Source organism: Dreissena polymorpha, chromosome 3, assembly GCF_020536995.1.
Source record: "Dreissena polymorpha isolate Duluth1 chromosome 3, UMN_Dpol_1.0, whole genome shotgun sequence".
NCBI classification, from domain to species: Eukaryota; Metazoa; Mollusca; class Bivalvia; order Myida; family Dreissenidae; genus Dreissena; species Dreissena polymorpha.
This window is the reverse complement of record NC_068357.1, coordinates 124,693,153-124,719,924: the sequence shown is the minus strand read 5'-3', so window position 1 is coordinate 124,719,924 and position 26,772 is coordinate 124,693,153. Positions and strand designations below refer to the sequence as shown.

At 36.2% G+C, this 26,772-nt stretch overlaps 2 protein-coding genes across 2 annotated transcripts in view; one reads left to right on the top strand and one right to left on the bottom strand.

Annotated features, from left to right (window-relative positions):
- Positions 1-26,772, bottom strand: part of LOC127871313 (general transcription and DNA repair factor IIH helicase subunit XPD-like) — a 61,954-nt gene that overhangs the window by 33,221 nt on the left and 1,961 nt on the right. The window contains exons 2-9 of the mRNA XM_052414094.1: positions 26,478-26,577; positions 23,921-23,998; positions 22,989-23,051; positions 22,430-22,543; positions 19,874-19,990; positions 18,760-18,813; positions 4,823-4,885; positions 4,258-4,381 (exon numbers count right to left, since the gene is read on the bottom strand). Coding sequence (XP_052270054.1) covers positions 4,258-4,381; positions 4,823-4,885; positions 18,760-18,813; positions 19,874-19,990; positions 22,430-22,543; positions 22,989-23,051; positions 23,921-23,998; positions 26,478-26,577 — 713 coding nt within the window. The remainder of the gene's footprint in view (positions 1-4,257; positions 4,382-4,822; positions 4,886-18,759; positions 18,814-19,873; positions 19,991-22,429; positions 22,544-22,988; positions 23,052-23,920; positions 23,999-26,477; positions 26,578-26,772) is intronic.
- On the top strand, positions 7,883-17,448 carry LOC127871314 (uncharacterized). Its single transcript, XM_052414095.1, has 3 exons — positions 7,883-8,400; positions 11,140-12,120; positions 16,503-17,448. The coding sequence occupies exons 1-3, from the start codon at positions 8,069-8,071 to the stop codon at positions 16,618-16,620; spliced, it is 1,431 nt and encodes a 476-aa protein (XP_052270055.1). The 5' UTR covers positions 7,883-8,068; the 3' UTR covers positions 16,621-17,448.

Here is a 26,772-nt window from a genome sequence, read left to right as displayed (position 1 = left end):
TATAACATTTATGTTGAATTTATATAATTATTTGTTTCATGCTTCGATATTTTAAGTGCATATTCACGTATTTCTATATGTTTATTCACATTTTGCGGCCCGGAGTATGTTGGGAATTTGTAAATGTTACGATGCTTTTGCGCCATTGCGCGGAACGTCACGTTATGTTAACGTCATAACTGTGAGTTCGTTGTTTATATACATTGAGATTAGAAATAGATTCAGAACTAGACACAACGTTTTCTTCTTTTTATACGATCACAAGACAGGGGGTATAATGTGGGGTGTGTAATTTATAAGACGATGTTTAAAAAAAAAAATTAGGGGGGGTGGGGGGCAGGGGGGTTGGGATGAGAGGGGGGTATAATGTGGGGTGGGGTAATTTATTAGACGATGTTTAAAAAAAAAAATGTGGGGAGGGTTGAGGTTGGGGGGGGGGATTCTGGTAGGGGCGTGGGGTATTGTTTGGGTGGAATCCATTGTGGTATTCAGGTAAGTGTTGTTTTGTCAATGTAATAATAAAATGTGATCATAAATAAAGAAATTATGGCAATTTAAGCAAAAGGTTCAATTATCTATGTGTAAAAGGGGCCATAATTATGTCAAAATGCTTGATACAGTGGTCTGCTCTTGTTTATAGGTTGGGATCATGTTGGTAAACAAGTATGCAACATATAAAAGCAATATGTCAAAGGATATAGGAAATATTTTGGGTAGTACGCAAACTTTAACATAGATTTATCAATAATATGCATATTCTAAGTATAAAAGGGGCAATAATTATGACAAAATGCTTGATTGTCTGCCCTTGTTAATAGGTTGGGGTGATGTTGGTAAACAAGTATGCAAAATATAAAAGCAATATGTCAAGGGACAATGAAAATAAATGGGGTAGTACGAAAACTTTAACATTTACTGCATATTCTAAGTGAAAAAGGGGCCATAATTATGACAAAATGCTTGATAGAGTTGTCTGCTCTTGTTTATAGGATGGGGTCATGTTGGTAAACAAGTATGCAAAATATGAAAGCAATATGTGAAGGGAAAAAGAAAATATTTTTGGGGTGGTACGAAAACTTTAACATTTGCACACAGACGCTAACGCAGACGCTGGGGTGAGTAGGATAGCTCCACTATATATATTTCATATATAATAGTCGAGCTAAAAAGGTAAAATAATATGCTCCATTGTTTGCTGGTTAAGTTGTATGCACCTAAATATGTGGAATATAATATTTTAGTTATCATGCATAACTTGTCATTATAATCTACTACGGACTTCACGAGTTTAATGGTTACCCAGGTATTGTTAAAATATTTATTTTAAGGCACCACAAATGTAATCATATGTAGTCTTTTGCAAACAACTAACTAAATCCAATTGCTCTTGTGTCGAAAACAGTAAAAATGTGATATAAAAGAGCTATGAACAGATCATGTTGAAGATTAATTCATGTACAACTTACATCTGTTGAAGCATCAATAGGCAAACTCAGTAAATGGTATAAACATAAGACAAACGACACAAGAATTAAGAGAGGAAATTTCACATTTAGGATACAAGAAAGGAGAGTGTGAACTACACATTTACGATACAAGAATGGAGAGTGAAAACCACACATTTAGGATACAAGAGTTGAGCATGGAAACTGCACATTTAGGATACAAGAATGGAGAGTGGAAAACACACATTTAGAATACAAGAATAGAGAGTGGAAACTACATGTTTATGATACAAAAATGGAGAGAAGAAACTAAACATTTAGGATACAAGAATAGATTGATGAAACTACACATTTAGTATACAAGAATGGAGAGAAGAAACCACACATTAAAGATACAATAATGAAGATTGGAAACCACACATTTAGTAAACAAGAATAGACAGTGAAAAATACATGTTTAGGTTAAAAGAATGGAGAGGAGAAACCACACATTTAGGATACATGCATAGGGAGTGGAAAATACATGTTTAGGATACAAGAATGGCTTAAGGAAAGTACACATTTAGGATACAAGAAAGGAGAGAAGAAACCAAACATTAAACATACAAGAAAGGAGAGAAGAAACCACACATTAAAGATACAAGAATGGAGAGTGGAAACTGCACATTTAGGATACAAGAATGGAGAGGGGAAACCACACATTAAAGATACAATAATGGAGAGTGGAAACTGCACATTTAGGATACAAGAATGGAGAGTAGAAACCACACATTTAAGGTACAAGAATGGAGATTGGAAACTGCACATTTAGGATACAAGAATGGAGAGTAGAAACAACACATTAAAGATACAAGAATGGAGAGTGGAAACTGCACATTTAGGATACAAGAATGGAGAGAAGAAACCACACATTAAAGATTCAAGAATGGAGATTGGAAACTGCACATTTAGTAAACAAGAATGGAGAGAAATAAACCACAAATTAAAGATACAAGAATGGAGATTGGAAACTGCACATTTAGGATACAAGAATGAGGAATAGAAACCACACATTAAAGATACAGTAGACTCTCTGTAAACCAGAAGGTCTGGGGACCGGCCTGATCGTCCGGTTTTCAGAGAGTTCAGGTTAACCAAGAGTATGCATATTGCCGAAATATACATTGTATGCATTGTGTACAAAATCATATAAGAATAAAACAAACCATATACATTTACATGATCCATTTGATAACTGTACTTATGTAAGGTTTATGTTTAAAGCATTCTTCCAAAAATGTGTTTTTATTGGATTAATAGCAAAATAACATTCCATACTGACTTGTTTTGATTAATCCCAAAGTGAGTGTTGGGCTTTATACATGTACATACGTGACATTTGTCATATAGGCGAGTGAATCGTGTTCGAGTTTGCTAAAAATAGCTCTGAATGAATTAAACCTCAAAGACAATTTTAACGAATAACGATACAAGAAGACTTATAGATTTGAGACTATTAATGCTGAAGATGCGTTTGAAATTAAGAAAAGGCAATGATTGAATTTGCAGACAGATGGATAGATATTTAACAGTCATATTTCTCACAGTTTTATCTGACAAACAAACAAACAAACATTTAAGCGTTAAAAACATGGCTATAAGATCTTTTTTTTTAATTACCCGAGAAGATCACAAGAAAGTGATCCTCGCAACGGCATGCATTAAGTTTGTAATTAAATTGTATAATATAAGCTTAATAAAACGATCAAGTCAATCACTTTTTGGTGTTACCGCACGTCTATTATAGACATTCACAGTTTGTTTTACATTATTTAATCAGACTTCTTTAGCGCGGTAACGACTTGACACCTTTATGGTATGTTTAATTCGATTATCAATTATTGCGCGAGCAAAATGTGTGACACCACACGCGCTGTGCTGACTAGGTATTGTAATTTTCACGCCTCAGGCATCTTGAAATTTGGACCGTCCGGTGTACTCGATGTATTTTATGTTGAAAATGGCCAAATTCACGGAGATATCCGTTCGGTTTCCGGTTTACAGAGAGTTCGGTTTATTCAACATTTTTTAACAAAGAAATAGAAGGAGATTATATGGGACTGGCCCGACCGTTAGGAATCAGGAGAGTTCCGGTATTCAGAGAGTCCGGTATTAGCAGAGTCTACTGTACAAGAATGGAGAGTGGAAACTGCACATTTAGGAAACAAGAATGGAAAGAAGAAACCACACATTAAAGATACAAGAATGGAGATTGGAAACTGCACATTTAGGATACAAGAATGGAGAGTGAAAAATACATGTTTAGGTTTAAAGAATGGAGAGGGGAAACCACACATTTAGGATACAAGAATGGAGAGTGGAAACCCCACATAAAGAATACAAGAATGGAGAGTGGAAACCACACATTTAAGATACAAGAATGTAGAGTGGAAACTGCACATTTAGGATACAAGAATGGAGAGTAGAAACCACACATTTAAGATACAAGTATGGAGAGTGGAAAATAAACATTTAGGATACAATATTGGAGAGTGCAAACCACACATAAAGGATACAAGAATGGAGAGTCGAAACCACACATTTAAGATAGAAGAATGGACAGTGGAAACTGCACATTTAGTATACAAGAATGGAGAGTGGAAACCACACATTTAAGATACAAGAATAGAGAGTGGAAACTGCACATTTAGGATACAATAACGGAGAGTGAAAAGCACACATTTAGGATACAAGAATGGAGAGAAGAATCTAAACATTCAGGGTACAAGAATGAATAGAGGAAACTACACAATTAGTATAGAAGAATCCTCACCAATGTTGTGGGCCTCATCAAAGATGACCACAGACTTCTTAGAGAGCTCCTTGGACACAATGTCTGCAATCTTTGGGTCGAGGAGGTAGTAGTAGCTGTACACGACCACATCTGCCTGCATGATCTACGAAAACCACAGAGAAAAGAGAGAGTGGGATTATTATGCGTAAAATGTTGTGGATTTTATAGAGATTTAGCATTAAATTAGTTCTAGAATCACATTTATTTTGCTAAATTTTGTTAAACTTAATTGTTTGCTTTTAAAAATCACCATTAACTGTTTTTGCATAGCCTTTTTTATAGCACATAAAATTCTTCCATGCTGATAATTTTCTTAAGCAAAGTGCTGTAAACATGAGAAATTAGCTTGTGTGTAGGCTTTGGTACAGACAATAGAATGCCTCCATGTAAATAGAGTTGCCTTTCTAAATAAAATCAACCTTGTCAATATTAGACAACAGACATATGGCAGCAAGAGAGATACAGATAGCTACATATTATTTATCATTTTTCATCTGAATATCTTGAACTAAAACTACTGTGATTGCTACTAAAAACAGTTTACCGCATTGCGAGCCAGGAAGTAGGGACACCAGCCCTTTTTGGCCCCATATTCCTTTAACTCATCCTGAAACAAATCACAGAATTTCCTTTACGTTTTTATGCCCCCTAAGGTGGGAATATAGTGATGGCATGTCCGTCCGTCTGTCTGTCCGTCTGTCTGTCCATCACACTTTGCGTTTAGGTTTCGAAAAATGCTTATAACTTCTATGTCGCTGCAGATGATGTAACCTTCATATTTGCTATGCATGTGTATATGGACAAGCCCTTTCCACACAAATTTTGACCCCTTTGACCTTGAACTTAGGGTCAGCGTTTAGGTTTCGAATTCTGCATTTAGATTTCGAAAAAGCGTTTTTCGGGGGCATATGTCATCATAAATCTGAAACGACATAGAAGTTATGAGCATTTTTCGAAACCTAAACGCAAAGTTTGACGGACAGATGGACGGACGGACAGTCCGATCACTATATGCCCTCCTTCGGGGGCATAAACAAATATAAATATTTTTTTGGGGGGGTGGGGGGATTTGAGAGGGGGGCATAGTGTGAGGGTGTGGTCATTTATTAGATGATCTTTCAAAAATAAGAAAAAATGGGGAAAAAAATGTGGGGGGGGGATTCTGGGGTGGGGTGTGGGGGATGGTTTGGGTGGAGTCTATTGTGGTATGTCAGGTAAGTGTCGTTTTGTCAAAGTATGAATCAATTCTGATCATAAATAAAGAAGTAATGGCAATTTTAGCAAAATTGAATAATTTGACCTTGAGAGTCTCGGTTATAAAAAGGTCAAGGTCTAATTCAACTTGCCAGGCACAGTACCCTCATTATAGTATGAAAGTATTTGAAGTTTAGAAGCAATAGCCTTGATACTTTAGAAGTAAAGTGGATCTAAACACAAAATTTTACCAAATATTCAAAGTTACTAAGTAAAAAAGGGCCATAATTCTGTCAAAATGCCAACCAGAGTTATGCAACTTGTCCTGTACATTCCGCTTACAATAGTTAGCGAGTGCTCCAAGTCTGAAAGCAATAGCTATGATACTTTAGGAGTAAAGTGGACCAAAACACAAAACTTAACCAATTTTTCACATTTCTAAGTATAAAGGCGCCATATTTTTTTTCAAAATGCCAGTAAGAGTTACATAACTTTGCCTGCACAGTCCCCTTATGATAGTTAGTAAGTGTTGCAAGTATGAAAGCAATAGCTCTGATACTTAAGGAATAAAGTGGGCTTAAACACAAAACTTAACCGGACGCAGACGCCGACGCTCTAGTGATGACAATAATCATAATTTGTTTTCAAAAAATAGATGAGCTAAACAACAAAAACAAGTATAGTTATCAATCCACAACTAAATAAGACCTCTTGTCATTAGTCATTTTTAAATAAATTGAAAAAAACATTTAAAAGGAAAAAAATAACTTGTCAAAAATTATTAAAATATTTAACTTTCAATGAAAAAAAAAATTTTCTAGCTTCAAACAAGTATTGAAAATTGTGAAAACAAAAGTGTAACGCCTGTTTTCAAGTCTTATGAACCAATGTTTTATGAAGTCACTTCAAGCACTGACTGATCAGAAATTGGGTTTCATTAATTCTTGTTTACAGAAACAAATATTTTAAACAAGGCTATTGTCAAGCAATATGGTCCCCTACCGGCTCCACCATTGTCAGAAATTCCACCATTTTCAGAATTTTATTTATTTTTTGGTTGCCATAGCAACCACAATTTTTGACGAAGGAACAAAATGAAATGACGTGCATAATGTCCATATTGCCATCTATCCATATTGCAAGTTTCATGCAAAAATATTAAGAACTTTAAAAGTTATTGCAGGATCCAGAAAAGTGTCACGGACTGACAGACAGACAGACTGACAGACAGACAGACAGACAGACAGACAGACAGACAGACAGACAGACAGACAGACAGACAGACAGACAGACAGACAGACAGACAGACAGACAGAGCGCAAACCATAAGTCCCCGCCGGTGAAACCGGTAGGGGACAAAAAATGTAATGAATGAAACATTAAAAACGTTATCAAATTACCTATGGCGAAATAGAAAAGGGTGTTTTTTATTGCCAATTGGGTGTTTTAAAGGTCTTATTATTGAAAACTTTTACAGGTGTGCAGAACATAGAATGTGTCACTTGCCAATGTAGAAATTGACAGGAAATGTCTTTTTTGTGAAGTGCTATAGTTTTTCTTGCTAACAACATTTTTCTTCAACCACTATATGTCATCAGTTGACATTGCTTTGTATTCATCTAGAGGCTCAGCGTGAGACAGACCCACAATTGGATTATAATTGTGTACATGTTGGACAGCGGTTGATTTTGGGGTGGTAGACTGCCATGTAGTCCTTGACAGCTTTTAATTTTGTATGTAAAATTGGTCATGATGGCTCTGCATCCAACAACCATGTTAATGTTGCTTCACAAGCTTCAAAGATCCCCCATAGTCATTGACATAGGGGGATGGTTGAACCATCAGGCTAGGCTATGGTTCCCACATCCGAAGAGTTTTGTTCATTGTTGTGCGCAGATGTTGCATATAATTTTTATGGTGCAATAGCATCACCCAGACCAACAATCACATCACTCAATGTTTGTAGAGGGTTTATGCTGGTCTTTATGAACAATGTCTTTAAATTTGCGAGCTCTGGATATCGGAGGAAATAAAGAATATATACAATTTGATTTAAAAAAGCAAAGATAAAACTTCATGGTGTGAGTTGACAGGTTGAACTCTGGAGTGGACATTTTTACCTTAAATTAAATCCAATTTAAGGTTCTAATGTTTCCAAGTTTATTAACAATTCTGAACAGAACAGTTTGTAAAACAGTAAGTGAGGCCTGTAACAACTGTGACTTATCAATAAACGGTAAGGTATATCATAAATCAACAACTGCTTGCTACCTGAATATCATGTTTCACCCTATTTTCAGACAATGCTTTGTCCCTGTGTTATCAACAAAACCTTAAGCCAGCTGTTACATGCATGGTCTTTGTTTAACTTGTCTTTGGACTTTTTACTTCAGTGTTCATTCGAATAAGGTTGTGGGTGTAAACAATTTGTATAAATAATTCATTGCAAGTGCTACGTTTAGTAGAGGGTTTAATATAGTTACTGACAACTGTGTGTTTGTTCATAAGTATCCATTTAATTTGCAGGGAAGGGATCATAATAATAGCAAATACATAGCTTGTAAATAAAATAACATTTAACATCTTCTACTTCAAAATGGCAACTTATATAGGTTCAGTTCATAACAGTTCAGATTTAGTGAAGGACTACATTTGTGGAGCCTGCAAAAGTAAATCTTTTGAAGAAATTGCTGATTATTTTTGTGCAACATGTATGAAGTTTTTCTGTGAAAAATGCATTTATCATCATGATCAGTTATATGTAAATCATTCCAAATACGGAAGAGAAGAAACAAATAAATGGCCTCTTACAAAGACAATGGAGGATTTTTTACTGAAATGTGATGTCCACAAGGACAAGAAACTGAAAATGTTTTGCCAGGACCACAGTCAGCTGTGTTGCACTGATTGTGCTTTTCTGAATCACAGGTAAGTTTCACACAGTCATGCAATGAATGGGGAAAACCAATCGCAAACAGTACAAACACAGATTACCCATTCAAATCCTTTCACAATCAAATACAAATAAATACAAATACATGTCACTTATATAGCGCAAAAATTATTATACAAATATTCTATTGCATTTCACAAACACTGCACATTGGTTATCCAAGAAAAAGATTTAACAAATGAGTTTTAAGTCTTGATCTAAAACAGCCCTCATTGTCAATGATTTTTAAGTGGCTTGGTTGATTGTTCCACCACTTCGGGCCAACAACAGCTAAAGATCTATCCGCCATCTTAGTTCGCCTCCTGAGAATAACAAGATTATGTACAGTCACTTTGTGATCAAAGTCTATACAGACTACTTGCTGGGACAAACATTTCTTGCAAGTAACCAGGAGCATAACCATGGACAATGGGAAAGACCATAACCAGGACTTTGTACATGATTCTAGCTTTTACTGGTAGCCAGTGGAGTTGTTTCAAGAGTTCAGTACTTGATTGATCAAATGACGCATTCAGGACCACTCTTGCGGCATGATTTTGAGTCCGCTGAAGCTTTTGAATTTGATAAGCTGGAAGATCGGTGAATAAACCATGGGAGTGTACAAGATCATGCACTAATACCTTTGCTGACTTCTGTGTCAAATGCCTGCGTATGACTTTAAAATTACGTAATTGCATTTGGGCAATTTGGCACTTCTTCGTGATGTGAAGGTCAAGGTTAAGAGTGTTGGTCATTGTAACACCAAGATCTCTCACATGGTCTACTAACTTAACCTTCCATCCTCCAACACTCACACTTGACATGGACATTTAGATAATTGTTGCCTTGTTCCGTATAAAATAATTTCTGTTTTTGATTGGTTCATTTTCAGCTTGAAAGTTGTCATCCAGTTTATAATTTCATTGAGACACTTATCAAGTTATTGTAGAACGTATGCCTCATTTTCATGATTTACTGCCAGAATCTTAAAGGCAATCTTGTGGTCGTCTGCGTAGCCATACATATCAGCTGGACACTTCTGAACCACCTTGTTGAGGGCCAATATATACAGAGTGAAAATCACTGGTCCAGCACAGGAGCCTTGGGGGACGCCGAATCTCAAAGGCTCAGTGTCAGATGAAGATTGTTCAATCAAAACTTTCATTGTTCTGTAAGTCAGGTATGACTCGATTCATTTAATGGGGTACCTTGAATTCCAAACTCATTTTGGAGAATTTGAATAAGAATAGGAATATCAATAGTGTCAAACGCAGCACTTAGGTCTATCATTATGACAATGGTTTTTGTCTATGGTTTCTAAAAGGACATTGTACATTTTTACCATGGCTGTCTCTACTCCATGATGTTCTCGATAGGCACTTTGATATGTTGCCAGGAGGGTATTTGACTCAATGTGGTTGTTTATCTGATGTATTGCAGCCTTCTCAAGAATTTTTGAGTTTATTTGTTGAAAAGACATCTAATTCACATGTTGTAGGTTTTGATGAATAAACCAGTTTTGCAATGTCATTTTCTGAAAGAGGCTTGAATTCAGTAAACATGTTCATACCAGAATCCTGGAAAGTACCTATAGATAGATTGGCAGATGATGGGTCAATAGATATTGCATCCAGATCATCCCTTAACTTCATTATCTTGTCTGCAAAGTAACGCAAGAAATCATTTGCAAGCGAGATTGCACTGATGAGACACTGGAGTGGATTGACTTTTGACCTCCCCAGTAAATCAGATGTTACAGCATATAACTTCTTGATGTTTCCAGCTGCATCACCTATTCTATTCTGGTAATAACCATTCTTCTCCCTTGAGACTTCAGCAATATAAATGTTTCGTACATGGTTATAGACTTTTTTTGTTAATTCAGATATGTTTTGAAAATATACAAGTATGTTCTCTATTGATTGCCGGTGCATTTTCAACTGCTTCAGATAGCAAGAGTACCACTGAACTGTTGGTCTGCAGACTATGGTTCATTCTTTTAGAGGAGCGTGCTTTTGGACAATATCTGACATAGTGTTTGTGAATTTTAAAACAAGATTGTTGACATCGGACGTCTCATGAATAATATCATTCAAACTGTCAGTCATTTTGTAAATTATCAATGGATATTGATTTCTAGTTACGAGATATGACCTGTTTTCTTGTCAAAGGATGACGAATTTGATCAATTGTACAGCAACCATATCACAAGCTATAATTTGCATGTATCTATGATTGCTGCATAAATGGGTCACTCTTGTTTGGCCATTTTTGCATAATTCAGTATTTCCAGCATAATATGTTACAAGTTGGCTACACTCCCTGGAATCAATTAAATATCTGTGTGTTGATTTTAGCGGCTTCACTTCACAGTTGTTTTATGCATTTTAACAGTTATTCTGAAAAATCAGTGATCATTGTAATGTTCAAAAACGTTATTTATAGATGTCTAGATTACACCATCAGGCATGAATTGTTTGTCAAGCACAATCATTAATCAATCAGTTTTTTTATTGATAGCAGACGTTATTGGTCACTTGGTTACTGTTGAAATCTTGTTTATAAAACCATATTGCTCTGTAGTATACCTTATTTTTCAATTTCATTTTAGAACACATTTTTAATTTAAACAAAAATGTTTGTCAAGAGGAGGCCTATTTTGAAAATTATAAATTTTATACCTTTTAATAATTAAATTATTCTTGTGGTAATTATGATTTATGTTGCTTTTTCAGACAGTGCATCAATGTGGCTCTGATTTCTGATTCAGTCAAAAACATTTCAGTGGATATGCAACAGTTGTCAAACAATCTTCAAACTATTCTTGATGACATTAATATGTCAAAAAATACACAAGAAGCTAGCATTCAGGCTGTGGAGATATCATGGAGTGAAAAACTGCAAGAAATTAGAGAGCTTCGAAAGAAATTAAATACTGCTTTGGATGAACTAGAAAATACAACATTGAAAGAACTGGATTCAATTAGGACCACATTGCAAACTGCTCTCAAGAAAGATGTTGACAAATGCAGCAGACTGAAGGATGAACTGAAACAACTCAGTGAATCTGTAAATGTCCTTTGTGATAAGAGTAAGAAAGATATTGAATTCATAGCTAGCAGAAAATGTCTGGACAAAATAAACGAGTCTGAGTCATATCTGAAAGAGAACCATATGAAGTTGCAGAGTTCAATGATATTCAAGGCAAACACTGACCTTGAGAAGTTCCTGTCTCAACAGGCTAGTCTAGGGAGGATTGTAAAGATAAATCTAGACCAGATCTTGACTGTGAAGAGCACATCTGAGTTTATTATGAGAATACCAAGTGACACAAATGATACTTGCTTAATCAGTGGCATTTGCAGCCTGCCCAGTGGCCAGATCATTGTAGCAGATCAAAATAACAAAAGAGTGAAGCTGTTGGACCAGCATTACAATGTGTCCAGTCACTGTGATGTGTCTAATTCTCCACGGAACATTTGCCAAATCACATCCAGTGAGGTGGCTGTAACTGTTTATAGAGATCTGCTGTTTATCTCTGTGATCAATGGGCAACTGGTGAATGGGACAAAGTTTCAGTTACTGCATGCAGCTTTTGGTATTGCCTTCCATCAGGGAGCATTGTATGTCACCTCTGGCACTGCCCTGTACCACTACACTGTGAATGGATCACTTGTGAAAAAAACTATACGAGGATACAGGTGGCTCAAATACAGGTACATGTTTGTGTTTTTTATAATACAAATAAAGGATTATCTCTGTTGTTTAACACTAATTAACACGTTTGAAAAGAAAAATTAAACAAGAGGGCCTGAAAGGCCCAAAGTCGCTCACCTGAGATTCAAAGGAACTGACCTGTTCTGTGCAGCCCAAGATGTCATAAGAACAAAATGTTCTTACCAACTTTCATGACTAGTGAACACCCTGGCAGCCCCGTTTTTCTACAGACCAAAACCATTTTCAAACAAATCCAAGATATCATTGAAACAAATATTCTGACAAAGTTTCATGAAGATTCATGAAGCCATATATGGAAAAATGCCCAGCCCCCTGTTGGCAATATTTTTCAAGCAACTGGAACCATTTTCGAACTTGTCCAAGATATCATTGGGACAAATCTTCTGACAATGTTTCATGATGATCGGAAAATAAATGTGGCCTCTAGAGTGTTAACAAGGTTTTACTATAGCCATATAAGGAAAAATGCCCCGCCCCCTGGTGGCCATGTTTTTAAAGCAACCAAACCATTTTAAAACTTGTCCAATATATGATTGGGACAAATCTTCTGACAATGTTTCATGATGATCGGAAAATAAATGTGGCCTCTAGAGTGTTAACAAGGTTTTACTATAGCCATATAAGGAAAATGCCCCGCCCCCCTGGCGGCCATGTTTTTCAACCAACCGGCATTATTTTTGAACTCGTCCAAGATATTGTTGGGATGAATCTTCTGACCAAGTTTCATGAGGATCGGACAATAAATGTGGCCCCTATAGTGTTAACAAGATTTTACTACAGTAGATTCCACTTAATTGAATATCGGATAATCAAATAATTCGGTTGATTGAATAGAAATTGAAAACACCAAACCATTTGCATCTCTTCCCGTTGTAAAATCTCCACATATTCTGATAGGAAATATGGCGTATTTCGGTTAATTGAATAGCCAATTTTCTATTGCACACTATAATCCACACTATAATCCAGCAAAGAATGTCATAAATCTCCAAGGATACGCATCGTATCGACGATTTTGACAGACACGCTCAATTGACTGCCTTTGTTTTCATTTCACACCATGCATGTATGCAGCGTCTGTCAAGCGTCACCTGATTAACAGGTGTAGTATGCGAGCAAGTACAATGCAAACACTAGAGTCTCCGGTGTGCAGTCAGGTGCCTCGAATGCAAACTGTCGAGTAACACACTTAAACAGTTTGTTGTCGCTTAGAAACAATTAAAGTGTTGCTGATTAGAAACAAACTGTTGAAGTGTCTAGCTCGACAGTTTGCAATAGGTGATGGAATTTGACACTATATTCACAGTTCGTGTATATAAACCTACACAACTGCGTCACGGTAAATCATATCTAAACATGATGTTGAACAATCGAAAACGCGCACATTTGTCAAAACATTGCAGTCTTAACACTGCTGGTCATGTTTTCACAATAACCAAAATAAAATCCAGTATTGACCAGATTTTCCGGTAAATCAGTACACAGTACATTATCTATTTCAATACTAAACTACCTGAAAGAGCGTAACGTCAAAGATACAGCACTCTCCTCGCTACAAAGTTTTCCTTCGACAGTGTATACACACCCACGCTAATTTTCGCGCTCTTTTTACCAAAACAATACATGAGCAATAAATGTTGCTAGCGTAAGCGTTGGGTAAGCAATAAAATGAAAATGGGAAAAATCATTACACGCACCGTATTATACATTGCTGCATGGTTTTCGCTAACTTTTTGTTTGGGGCAAAGGAAATACATGTGGACATTTTATTTAAATCTAGAAAGTGTGTTTTGGATTACAAAATTTGTATTCTCATTTGGGAATTCAACAAAACATTTATATTATATTTATAATGGATTCAATATTTAATTCCAATATTAACTTTTTTTAAACGCTTTACGTGTCGAAACAATGTTTTGATTATGCATGAAAAGCACAATTTCCAGGAGGATTACACCCGGTTAGTGATAACATTAGAAATATAACTGATTCCGTATAATTGAATACTCCGGATAATTGAATATTCAGACGTGACAAGTGGGCTATTCAATTAAGCAAAATCTACTGTATAGCAATATATAGACATATAAGGAAAAATGCCCGGCCCCTTAGCAGCCATGTTTTTCAAGCAAACGTAACCATTTTCGAACTCATCCAAGATATTATTGAGACCAATCTTCTGACCATATTTCATGAAAATTGGACAATAAATGTGGCCTCTAGAGTGTTAACAAGGCAAATGTTGACCCCGCACGACGCACGATGGACAAAGGGTGATCACAAAAGCTCACCATGAGCACATTGTCATGGCTCTAATCCAATGTCATTTCTATTACGCATTTTGTTTTTGGTATCATGGTATTACCAAATTTTGGAAAGATAAACTTCAGGTCACACAAAATAAATTAATAAGGTTTGTCCTCAATCTAGGTCATATGTCACATATAGGTAATGAACATTTTAAGATTTTGAACTGGTTACCTGTTTAAAAGAGAGTGGAGCAAGCTACACTTTGTCATGTTTTCAAAATCAAAAATTGTTTAGCTCCTGAATATATGAGTGAAAACTTTGTTCCCTTTGACACTCTTCATTCATACAAGACTAGGCCAAGTGAAAGTGGGTGCTATATATTTACCCAAAGTCAAAGGTTTTGGTGCTAAATCTGTTGCATATAATGCTTGTGTTCTGTGGAACAAACTACCTTCCTCCTTAAGGAATATTACAAGTATAGCTAATTTTAAGTTGTCAGTTAAAACTCATCTTCTTAATATGTAATCATTCTTTTAGATCTATATAGTTAGTTTTTAATTGATCCACATTTTAATATATCTACCTTTTTTATGCAAATAATTGTCTTTTTTAACTCAAATGTCTGATATTCATCTCATGCCTCTCTCTATGTCACTACCATCAATATCCAAGGACCACAATGGAAATAAGAGATTAAGTTCTCTTTTTTGTGTAATCCTTGGTATAATGTTATTGGCATGGTTTCATTTCTCATACATGTTTATTGTTTTACTATTTTATCATGTATTTAGATATGTTTTATCATGTTGTATCATGTGTAATATACTTTTTAAGCATTTTCATTGGCTTATTTTCATTCGATTGACCAATCACATTTTGTTATTTTGCTGAAATGACGTTTCAACATCAAATGACGCTAAGAAATGTAAACTACATTCGGGCTTTATCATTATGTTTGCGTAAATATTTATTTTATTTACTCATTTAAAAGCATGTGATAACAAGGGACAAAATTGTCACAAAACCAGGTTTTCAATTTGAAAAAAAAGTCTGATAAAGGGAGACAACTCAAACTGAACTGATTGTTCATAGTTACCTCCCTTGTTTCAAAATAAATCTATTTTTAGTTGTGGCGACCTTGACCATGGAGATATTGACGTAATTCTTTTGTGCGACACACCGTCCAATGATGGTGAACAAATGTGCCAAATGATTTAAAAATCTCACAATGAATGACATAGTTATGGCCCGGACAAGCTCATTTATGGCCATTGTTGACCTTTGAACTCAACGTGTGACATTGACCTTGGAGATATCGACGTAATTCTTTTGCGCGACACACCGTCTAATGATGTTGAACAAATGTGCCAAATGATTTAAAAATCTCACAATGAACGACATAGTTATGGCCCGGACAAGCTTGTTCCGCCCGCCCGCCGACATTCGCCAATCTAACAAGACTATTGCCAAGCAATATAGTCCCCTACCGGCTCCACCATTGTCAGAAATTTCACCATTGTCAGTTTTTTTGTTTTTTGTTGCCATAGCAACCAGAATTTTTGAAGTAGGAACAAAATAAAATGACGTGCATAATATCCATATTGCCATCTATCCATGTTTCAAGTTTCATGAAAAAATATTAAGAACTTTTAAAGTTATCGCAGGATCCAGAAAACCACCATTTTCAGCAGTATTTCTAGTCTATTTGTTGCCATAGCAACCAGAATTTTTGACGTAGGAACAAAATGAAATGACGTGCATAATGTCCATATTGCCATCTATCCATGTTTCAAGTTTCATGAAAAAATATTAAGAACTTTTAAAGTTATTGCAGGATCCAGAAAAGCGAAACTGACAGACAGACAGAGCGCAAACCATAAGTCCCCTCCGGTGAAACCGGTAGGGGACAATAACCAGTTTTTTCCTTCGGAAAACCTGGTTAAAAAAGATCTGACACTCGTAATTTCATACCATATTTCCAGGAAATTCGTTAGTAAGCTCGCCAAAGGCTTGCTTACTAACAAAATTTCTGAACTCGTTTAATAAAGTATGGTATGATATGACAACTCGTGCCAGATCCTAATTTTATGACATGTTCCATGTTTGGCAGTTTCAAGATGTGCAGTGAGTCCTGCTGGGGACAGGATCTATGTCACCAACTGCACCATGAACAAGCTCATCACATTGGCTACAGATGGCACCCTGATATCCACCTTCACGGACCTTGAACTTCGAAACCCATGGGCTGTCCATGTAACACCATCAGGACAAGTGCTAGTCTGTGGATGCAGCTCCAATACTGTCATACAGGTGGATCATGAGGGGAAAAAGAAACTGGCAACTCTGGTGTCCCAGAAAGATGGAGTACGCAAACCAGTGTCTGTCTGCTACAACACCAACATTCACCAGATTGTTGTAGGACAACTTAATAACAATAAAATCATTTTGATGGAATTGCGATAGGTCTTCCATTAGACATAGAAGTTTTTATATAGGTTGAGAGAAAAAGTTTATTTATATAGTTTATTTTTTGTAAAATAATTCTTTTTTTTTTAATTTAAATGTGTTGTTCTAATGATCTTAAGAATGAACCATTTGAAAAAAGCATGCATGACAACTATCTACATATGCATAATGTTGATGCTTATTAGTTTTTTAGTCTGGCCTTATTTAATTTGTTGTTTGTCAGGAAACAGATGTTGTAAGTGTTGAATATTAGTGTCATTTATGCTGGGATATAGCCAGACTAAATAAACGGCAGGGGGTCATAAATGGGAAGTGCATCATCTTTCAAGCAATTTTGTAGTTATGTAAACTTTATATATTGTGCTGTTTCCACAGAAGTACTTATTTTTAAGCATCTGTCCAGCATATATTCCATGAGGTATGAATCTTATTTAAAAGAATTGGATGCTAAGAGAGTAAACTATTAAGAGTTGCAAGCACAACGACGTTAAACTGCAAATGTTTGATGTTGGACAAATCAGGTTATTGTTTGTCTCTCTACACAATGCAAGCTTGAATATGATATGCAATGAAGACCCACAAATCTGGACCATACTGGATTTAGTTATTATTCACCAGTTAATTTCACACATGTTGTGTGTGAGAACCTTTACACAAGCAGCTAATTAGCATGTGCTTGATTTGATTGGTCGTTACAATATCAGTTTTCTGGACTGTTTTGCTAAACGCCTGCAGATATTAACCTGATTTTTTAGTATGTGAGTCTATCTACATAACTTGCAGATCAAGTGTGAGTCAAGTTACAGCCTTGGAGCAGAGCAAGTGTGAGTTTTGTTCCGGTCCATTGATTTTTGACTAAGTTACAGCCTTGGAGCAGAGCAAGTGTGAGTTTTGTTCCGGTCCATTGATTTTTGACTAAGTTACAGCCTTGGAGCAGATCAAGTGTGAGTTTTGTTCCGGTCCATTGATTTTTGACTAAGTTACAGCCTTGGAGCAGAGCAAGTGTGAGTTTTGTTCCGGTCCATTGATTTTTGACTAAGTTACAGCCTTGGAGCAGATCAAGTGTGAGTTTTGTTCCGGTCCATTGATTTTTTACTAAGTTACAGCCTTGGAGCAGATCAAGTGTGAGTTTTGTTCCGGTCCATTGATTTTTTACTAAGTTACAGCCTTGGAGCAGATCAAGTGTGAGTTTTGTTCCGGTCCATTGATTTTTTACTAAGTTACAGCCTTGGAGCAGATTAAGTGTGAGTTTTGTTCCGGTCCATTGATTTTTTACTAAGTTACAGCCTTGGAGTTGATCAAGTGTGAGTTTTGTTCCGGTCCATTGATTTTTTACTAAGTTACAGCCTTGGAGCAGATCAAGTGTGAGTTTTGTTCCGGTCCATTGATTTTTTACTAAGTTACAGCCTTGGACTTATAAAATATTACTGAACATAATACTTTTCAGAGTTTTTTCTGAAACGATTTTAGAAACTGATCTTATTTTTGGTGTGTGAGCTATATGACCTACAGATCAAGTTTGTTCCAGTCCATCTATTTTTACTAAGTTATGGGAATGGAATAATCAATTTTCGCTAAAATTACACTTTTCCATATTTTTTTTAGATACGCTCTCAGATATTAACCTGAACTGGTATGTGAGTCTATCTGCATTACTTTCAGATCAAGTTTTGATCTGAGTTTTTGTATTGCTTATGTGGAGTTTTGAGATAAAAGTGGAATGAGGGGGCATCTGTGCCCTATGGACACATATCTTGTTTTATTTTATGGTGATTTATGTTTTTCTTTATTTATAATACATAGTGCAATAAGCAGCTTAGCCCTAAGACTTATAACAAGTACAGATATGGGTTGAATAACAGAAATTAAAAAACAAAATCGAAATTCTAAACACCACTTACAAGTCCATATATACCAGGGGGTAACATTGTTCCTTTACCATCTTTCTCATAACGCTGAAAATACACACAAACTTAATTAAATTTAAGAAGCTTAATATGAATGTAAAAAAATCATAACATAGTATTATTAAAGGAAAGTGTTCAGTTAAGCTCTTATTTTAATACCTTCCTCATGGAAATATTTTCACAATTGAGCCTCTCTCTGTGACAACAGGGTTCCATGCATGGGCGTAAAGTGTCGTCTCTGATTAGCCTATGAAGTCTGCACAGACTAATCAGGGACATTTTCCACTTTTATAATATTTTTAGTTCAAAGAAAGTATCCTCTAAGCAAAAATCCAGTTTAGGCCAAAAGTGTCGGCCCTGATAAGACTGTATGGAGTGCACAGGCTAATCTGGGACAACACTTTACGCTCAGGCATTAGACCCCCCTTTACACAGAGTTAGGCTCAATTGTATTTAATTACACAATCATTTTGTTCTACCCTCATACCAGTGAACATTTACCTCTCAGAAGCAAATTGAAAATGGCTTCATTCAACAAGCAAGACAACCCGAACAGACTGCAGTTTAACCATTTACCCCTTAGATACGTATTTTGACACATTTGTAGTCCCTTAAAAAGTTTAATATAATTAAAGACCTTTTTTACAAGATTCAAGTTCTAAAGGCTTCATCTCCAACCCTTATATACTGATGAGCAGCAAACAGCATAAAACCTGAACAGACTGTGAGTTACTCGTAGGCTGTTCTGGTTCTATGCTGTTTGCACATAGCCACTTTCACTTTGCCTCTGAGAGGAAAAGGGTGATAGTAGCTTGCTTCTCATCAGTATCTTAGGGTTGGAAATGAAAGCTTTAACACTTTAATCTAGTGAAAAAGGTCTTTAATCAAACTTTGTATTTCTGAAAGACTACAAACCAGTCAAAATGTGTTTCTAATTGGTAATATGTTAACATTTTATATACAGCAAGCACAACTTTTAAACATACATACTATTTTCAATCCCATTTCAAAATAGTTTTTTTTAATCATATGATGCCTGTTCTAGCTAAGACTATCAAAACCTACTTCATGACAATCAAAACATACACAGAAAATTGCTTAACAAGACCTCAAAGAAATCGCAGGCCTGCACAGAGTCATCCTGAGTGTGTTTCTTTCTCATGTATGACACAGTCATCTTCTGGCACTCGGCGTCCACTGATGTACCTTCCTTGGCAGCCGATGCCTGGGTGGACACAAATATGATAATTATAGGTTTATGCACAGGTATGGTGTGCAGTGGACCTTTATACACAGGTATGGTGTGCAGTGGACCTTTATACACAGGTATGGTGTGCAGTGGACCTTTATACACAGGTATGGTGTGCAGTGGACCTTTATACACAGGTATGGTGTGCAGTGGACCTATCAGTCAGTGATTTTTGTTAGATTTATATTTTACAGCCTGTGCCTTTAGGATTGGAAAAAATAGCGGGAAAAAACATGCCTTTGGGACAAATAAAAAATTATTAATATTATTATAAATAACAGTATCCCGATTGTTTATATGTGAAAGTTTAATTTCATTTTAAAATCAATATTATACAGTGTAACAGAATTATATCCCTGTATAATAAACTTGGAAAAGTTCTGCAACTTTTGGGGGAAATTTTGGTCAGATTTTTTACTTTTTACCATTGGGAAGCAGCCTGTAAGAGGCTGTAATTTTTGGCAAACAAAAGTCACTGTCAGCACATCTTAACCCTTTCCCCCATAAGAAGCAAAGTGAAAATGATTTTGCAACCAGCATTTAACCAGAACAGACTGCGAGTCTGTTCAAGTTTTATGCTGTTTGCTGCCCCTTAGTTACTAAGGGTTGGAAATAAAGCCTTTAAATCTTAAATTTAGTAAGAAAGGTATTTAATTAAATAAAACTTTCTAAAGGATAACAAATGCGTCAAAATACATATCTAAGTGGTAAAGGGTTAAATGTTTAATTATCAGCACACTTTTGGAAGTATTTGTCTCAGGGCTTCAAACTGCCATTTTCTTTTTATAATCAGTAGTCTCCAATAACAATTGCTCACAATAAATCAGTTGAACGCTAAATACCCTTGTTTTGGACAACAAGAAGTAGTAACAAACTGTATTTGGCACACCAAATAAGTATGTCATACTAATTAAAACTCATATCTATTAACTGTAACCATTAATTTACTACTATTTTTAGTAAGGTATATTTTAACCAGTATTAACATGAAGTTACTGCTGGCCATACAACACAATATCTTGATGTCAAACTTCATAAAAACCCAGAGCTTATACATAATAACCATTTTAATTGGTAAATATGCATTACCATTGTCAATAAGAAGAAGTGTAATCTATCTTTGAACTTTATCCCAAATTGTTTGCAGATTATGTGTGTCGTGTTCTGAGAAAACTGGGCTTAATGCATGTGAATAAAGTGTCATCCCAGATTAGCCTGTGCAGTCCACACAGGCTAATCAGGGACGACACTTTCCGCTTAAACTTGATTTTCGGTAAAGAGGGACTTCCTTGAAACTAAAAATACCATAAAAGCGAAAAGTGTCGTCCCTGATTAGCCTGTGCAGTCTGGATGACACTTTAAGCACATTCATGTTGCCCAATTTTCACAGAACAAGACACATGTGGTCACTATTGATGTGTTCAACTTCATTTTTGTCCTTAAATTCAGTATCACTTGTTCAAGAAAATCTGACATACTAATTAAATAACACAGTCTAAATTGTGCACCTTTTTTAAATATCAAGAAAAGGAATTGCAAATGCTTTAATTAAAATTTACCCCATTTGAATCTAAAGAGAGGGTAGTCACATGATAGTCAAGATGGCGACGTCCATGCCGAGACAGATATTTTTCGCTGTTTTATACTCTTTATTGCTTGTGTTTATTTTTTTAAATGACGCTCACTTTCCAGCCATTTTAGTAAAAAGGTGATTTGCGTTTATTTCATCTTTAAATTCGCTTTATATCTCCACTTTACATCCCGCAAATTTTCATAGTGGAGCCCTAATTAGGTCATCCCGCTAAGAAATTTCGCACCGAGTAAAGTCTAGATATAGAGCGAATATAATCATGAAATAAACGCCAGTAACTTTCTTGCTAATATGGCTGGAAAGTGAGCGGAATTTAAAAACTTAATACAATGAATAAAGGGTATAAAACGGCAAAAATACCTGCCTCGGCATGGCCATCGCCATCTTGATAATCACATGATTACCCGCTCTGTCTATGTTTGTTAGTTAAAAAAACAATAACTATATTTGTTTCTGAATTGTTCTTTTACTTCTTTTATGTATGGTTTAATATCCTTTTTTCGACCTTATGGCAAATAGTATTATATTTGCAAATCAATGAATAGTCCCCCAAAATACACAATAATGAAGGTACATTAGAGACTTGTTTGAGAAAACTGGGCTTAATGCACGTGCATAGTGTCATCCCAGATTAGCCTGTGCAGTCCAATCAGGCTAATAAAGTACAACACTTTCCGCTTTTATGGAATTTTTCGTTTAAAGGAGCTTCCTTCTTAACAAAATCCAGTGTATGTGGAAATCTGTGCCGACGGCACAGGCTTGACTGAGACAATGCTTTATGCAGATGCATTTAGCCCTAATTTCCCAGAACGCAGCTCACATACCTTTGGATGGATACATAGGTTTTTCCTCGATGATAAAGCAAGACCAACAATATTCTGTTTTTCCCCAGTTTCTTGTTCATAATATTCCATCAAAGTCTTCAATTCTTCTACAACCTGGCAAGAAAAAGTTAAAATTAATGTCTGTTACACATTACATTTGTGTACAGTTATACAATTCTTATATCAGTTTGACCTCTGCAAATATTTAACTTTATTTGCAATAAATGTTATTTAAATCAACTGTTTTAACCATTGTTAACTAATACTTAAACATAAATATTTTGATAGTAAGATAAAAAAATATGTTCCTTGAAATAATGTACACAATACATTGTTTTTAATACAAAACTCATTTTTTCGCAACAAATATGTAATTATTTACAAATAAGTTCAACAATTGCTCCTCAATTAAATAGATATAGAGCGATTCCAAAATGTCTATTATCAATAATAGAAAGCTAGACATATAGCTGACAGATAACAATATCTATGAACTATTTAATACAAGCATCATATATACATGTGTTTACATTAGCAGTATAAAACAATAAAAACATGCCTTTTCCAACTCTGGGATGGTTCTGGAGCAGTATATCATTTTGTTGACATCATTGGGATTGTTCTGTGGATGAAAGTAGTTCCCATAAGGCAGATCAATGTTTATACTTATATTTAAGAACAGGTCACAACAAAATATATTCATTCTATTAAGTATTCAAATTATATTCACAACATGATCAAGAGTAAATGTTATAAATGTGTATTAATGTGCTTACTTAACATAAGACATTTTTTAAAGTTAAATATGCTGTTTAACCATTTCCCACAAAAAAAGTGTAGTGAAAATGGCTATATATGCAACCAGCATAAAACAAGGACAGCCTGGGATTAACTTGTATGACAGCCTGGGAGTAACTCCCAGGACAGCCTGGGAGTAACTCGCAGGACAGAATGGGAGTAACTCGTAGGACAGAATGGGAGTAACTCCTAGGACAGCTTGGGAGTAACTCGCAGGACAGAATGGGAGTAACTCGCAGGAAAGAATGGGAGTAACTCGTAGGACAGAATGGGAGTAACTCGTAGGACAGCTTGGGAGTAACTCGTAGGACAGAATGGGAGTAACTCGTAGGACAGAATGGGAGTAACTCGCAGGACAGCCTGGGAGTAACTCGCAGGACAGAATGGGAGTAACTCGTAGGACAGAATGGGAGTAACTTGTAGGACAGCTTGGCAGTAACTCACAGTCTGTTCAGGTTTTGTGCTGATTGCTTCTCATCAATATCTTACAGTTTGAAATGAAGCCTTTAAAACTTAAATCTTGTACGGCAGATCTTTAACTTAATTTGATTTCTAAGGGACTACAAATGCGCCAAAATGCATATATAAGCAGTAAAAGGTTTACAACACACAATTTTAGACCTATAATTAGAAGAAATGAGAGACCAAACCTGTCTGAGATACTCTAAGAGTTTGACTACCAGAAAAGCATACCTTTATATAGGCCACAACAAGTGAGAGTAGTGACACTGTCTTCCCCGTACCTGATGGCATCTCCAAAACGCAGTGACCCTAAGGAAATAGTCAGATGCCTGATAAACACAAATCACCATTCTCTGGATAAAATTACACAAATCTCTGGAATTTTGTATGTTACAATCATTACCAAGCAATCTGGGCAGTGAGGGGTCAATCTCAACAAGAGATCCATGGTCGGAGACAGATACCCTACAAACAGGGCCTTGCCACTCCTCTCTCAATCCTATGATGACATATCAACAGAAACAAATTTAACACTTAATGTCACAGTGACCTTGACCTTTGACCTAGTGACACCAATTTCAATAGGGGTCATCTACTGTCAAAGGCCAATGCACATGTGAAGTATCAAGTCTATCGGTCAATTCGTTGACGAGTCATTGATCAGAAACAATGTGGTCTACTGACAGACGGACCGCCTGAGACATCCAGCAAAACAAAATACCCCCTGTTCTTTGAAGGGGGGCATAATAAACACTGCAAGAGCTGTGTAGCCATTGATTTTTATTTTGCCCAATTGGCAAAAGAACAGGTACTGTACAACTTTTGAAAAATTAGCATGAAAACCCCTGAAATTTGAAAAATTTGCGCTGTGAAATCTTCAGATTTGGGAATTATGTTTTTTTTGTAATTGCTTGGTATAAATTGCACAAATCAATTCAAATATTCATTTAAATGCAGTTTGGCTTGAAGTGTTAAGTTAATGTGCTAATTTTATTTGTAATCTTGCACGTTTGGAACAAGATTGACAAAATTTTCCTTCCTTTTGGGAATTTTTCAGACGACCATTGAGAATGTGTAGTTTTTCCTCAATCAGGAAAGTACCTTTTATGGGTACGTAATAAAGTAAGAAAAAAATCGCAGGTAGCTAGATTTTAAGATCTAGATAAAGTAAATGAGCTCTGATCTGGGAAATCGGGGCTTAATGCATGTGCGTAAAGTGCCATTAAAGATTAGCCTGTGCAGTCAACCACTTTGTGAAAGTCTAGCAAAAAAGTCAATCAAAGCATGTCTTGCAGGCCTATTGCCAGAGACTGTTTATCAGGTTTTTATTTTTTGCTTTTAGTAGAGCCACGTTCTCAGAGACTGGGCTTAATGCTGTCATACAGTGCAAGCTAATCAGGGACGACACTTTCCGCCTACGCTGAATACAAAAAATATCATTAAAGCAAAGAGTGTTGCACTGATAAGCCTTTGCAGACTGCAATTGCTACTTTGGGACAACTCTTCACACTCATGACTGCAATTGCTACTTTGGGACAACTCTTCACACTCATGACTGCAATTGCTACCTTGGGACAACTCTTCACACTCATGACTGCAATTGCTACTTTGGGACAACTCTTCACACTCATGACTGCAATTGCTACCTTGGGACAACTCTTCACACTCATGACTGCAATTGCTACTTTGGGACAACTCTTCACACTAATGACTGCAATTGCTACCTTGGGACAACTCTTCACACTCATGACTGCAATTGCTACCTTGGGACAACTCTTCAAACTCATGACTACAATTGCTACTTTGGGACAACTCTTCACACTCATGACTGCAATTGCTACCTTGGGACAACTCTTCACACTCATGACTGCAATTGCTACCTTGGGACAACTCTTCACACTCATGACTGCAATTGCTACCTTGGGACAACTCTTCACATTCTAGACTACAATTGCTACCTTGGGACAACTCTTCACACTCATGACTGCAATTGCTACTTTGGGACAACTCTTCACACTCATGACTGCAATTGCTACTTTGGGACAACTCTTCACACTCATGACTGCAATTGCTACCTTGGGACAACTCTTCACACTCATGACTGCAATTGCTACTTTGGGACAACTCTTCACACTCATGACTGCAATTGCTACCTTGGGACAACTCTTCACACTCATGACTGCAATTGCTACTTTGGGACAACTCTTCACACTAATGACTGCAATTGCTACCTTGGGACAACTCTTCACACTCATGACTGCAATTGCTACCTTGGGACAACTCTTCAAACTCATGACTACAATTGCTACTTTGGGACAACTCTTCACACTCATGACTGCAATTGCTACCTTGGGACAACTCTTCACACTCATGACTGCAATTGCTACCTTGGGACAACTCTTCACACTCATGACTGCAATTGCTACCTTGGGACAACTCTTCACATTCATGACTACAATTGCTACCTTGGGACAACTCTTCACACTCATGACTGCAATTGCTACTTTGGGACAACTCTTCACACTCATGACTGCAATTGCTACTTTGGGACAACTCTTCACACTAATGACTGCAATTGCTACCTTGGGACAACTCTTCACACTCATGACTGCAATTGCTACTTTGGGACAACTCTTCACACTCATGACTGCAATTGCTACCTTGGGACAACTCTTCACACTCATGACTGCAATTGCTACTTTGGGACAACTCTTCACACTCATGCATTAACCCAATGTTTTCCAGAATGATGCTATTACAAGTTTTATGCTGTGGACCACTTACTGACCTTTGCATCAAGTGTCTTTTTCAGTTCCAGCATGTACATGTACTGTTCTGGGTAGATGTATTCATACGGGAAATACACCAGCAACCCATCCACGTTGATCCTGAAGTGAGGTTATCAGCAAAACAATTATGACAATGTCTAAACTTTTTTTGCACCGCTCAAAAAAGAACCAAGACTAAAATGCTAAGAGCATTTATGAGTACATGCGTACAGCTCAGAATTCTTCCTGTTAACCGAATTTTTACTGTAAAAAAATAAGTTTTATGTATGTCTATATAATCAAGTTCAATAAAAC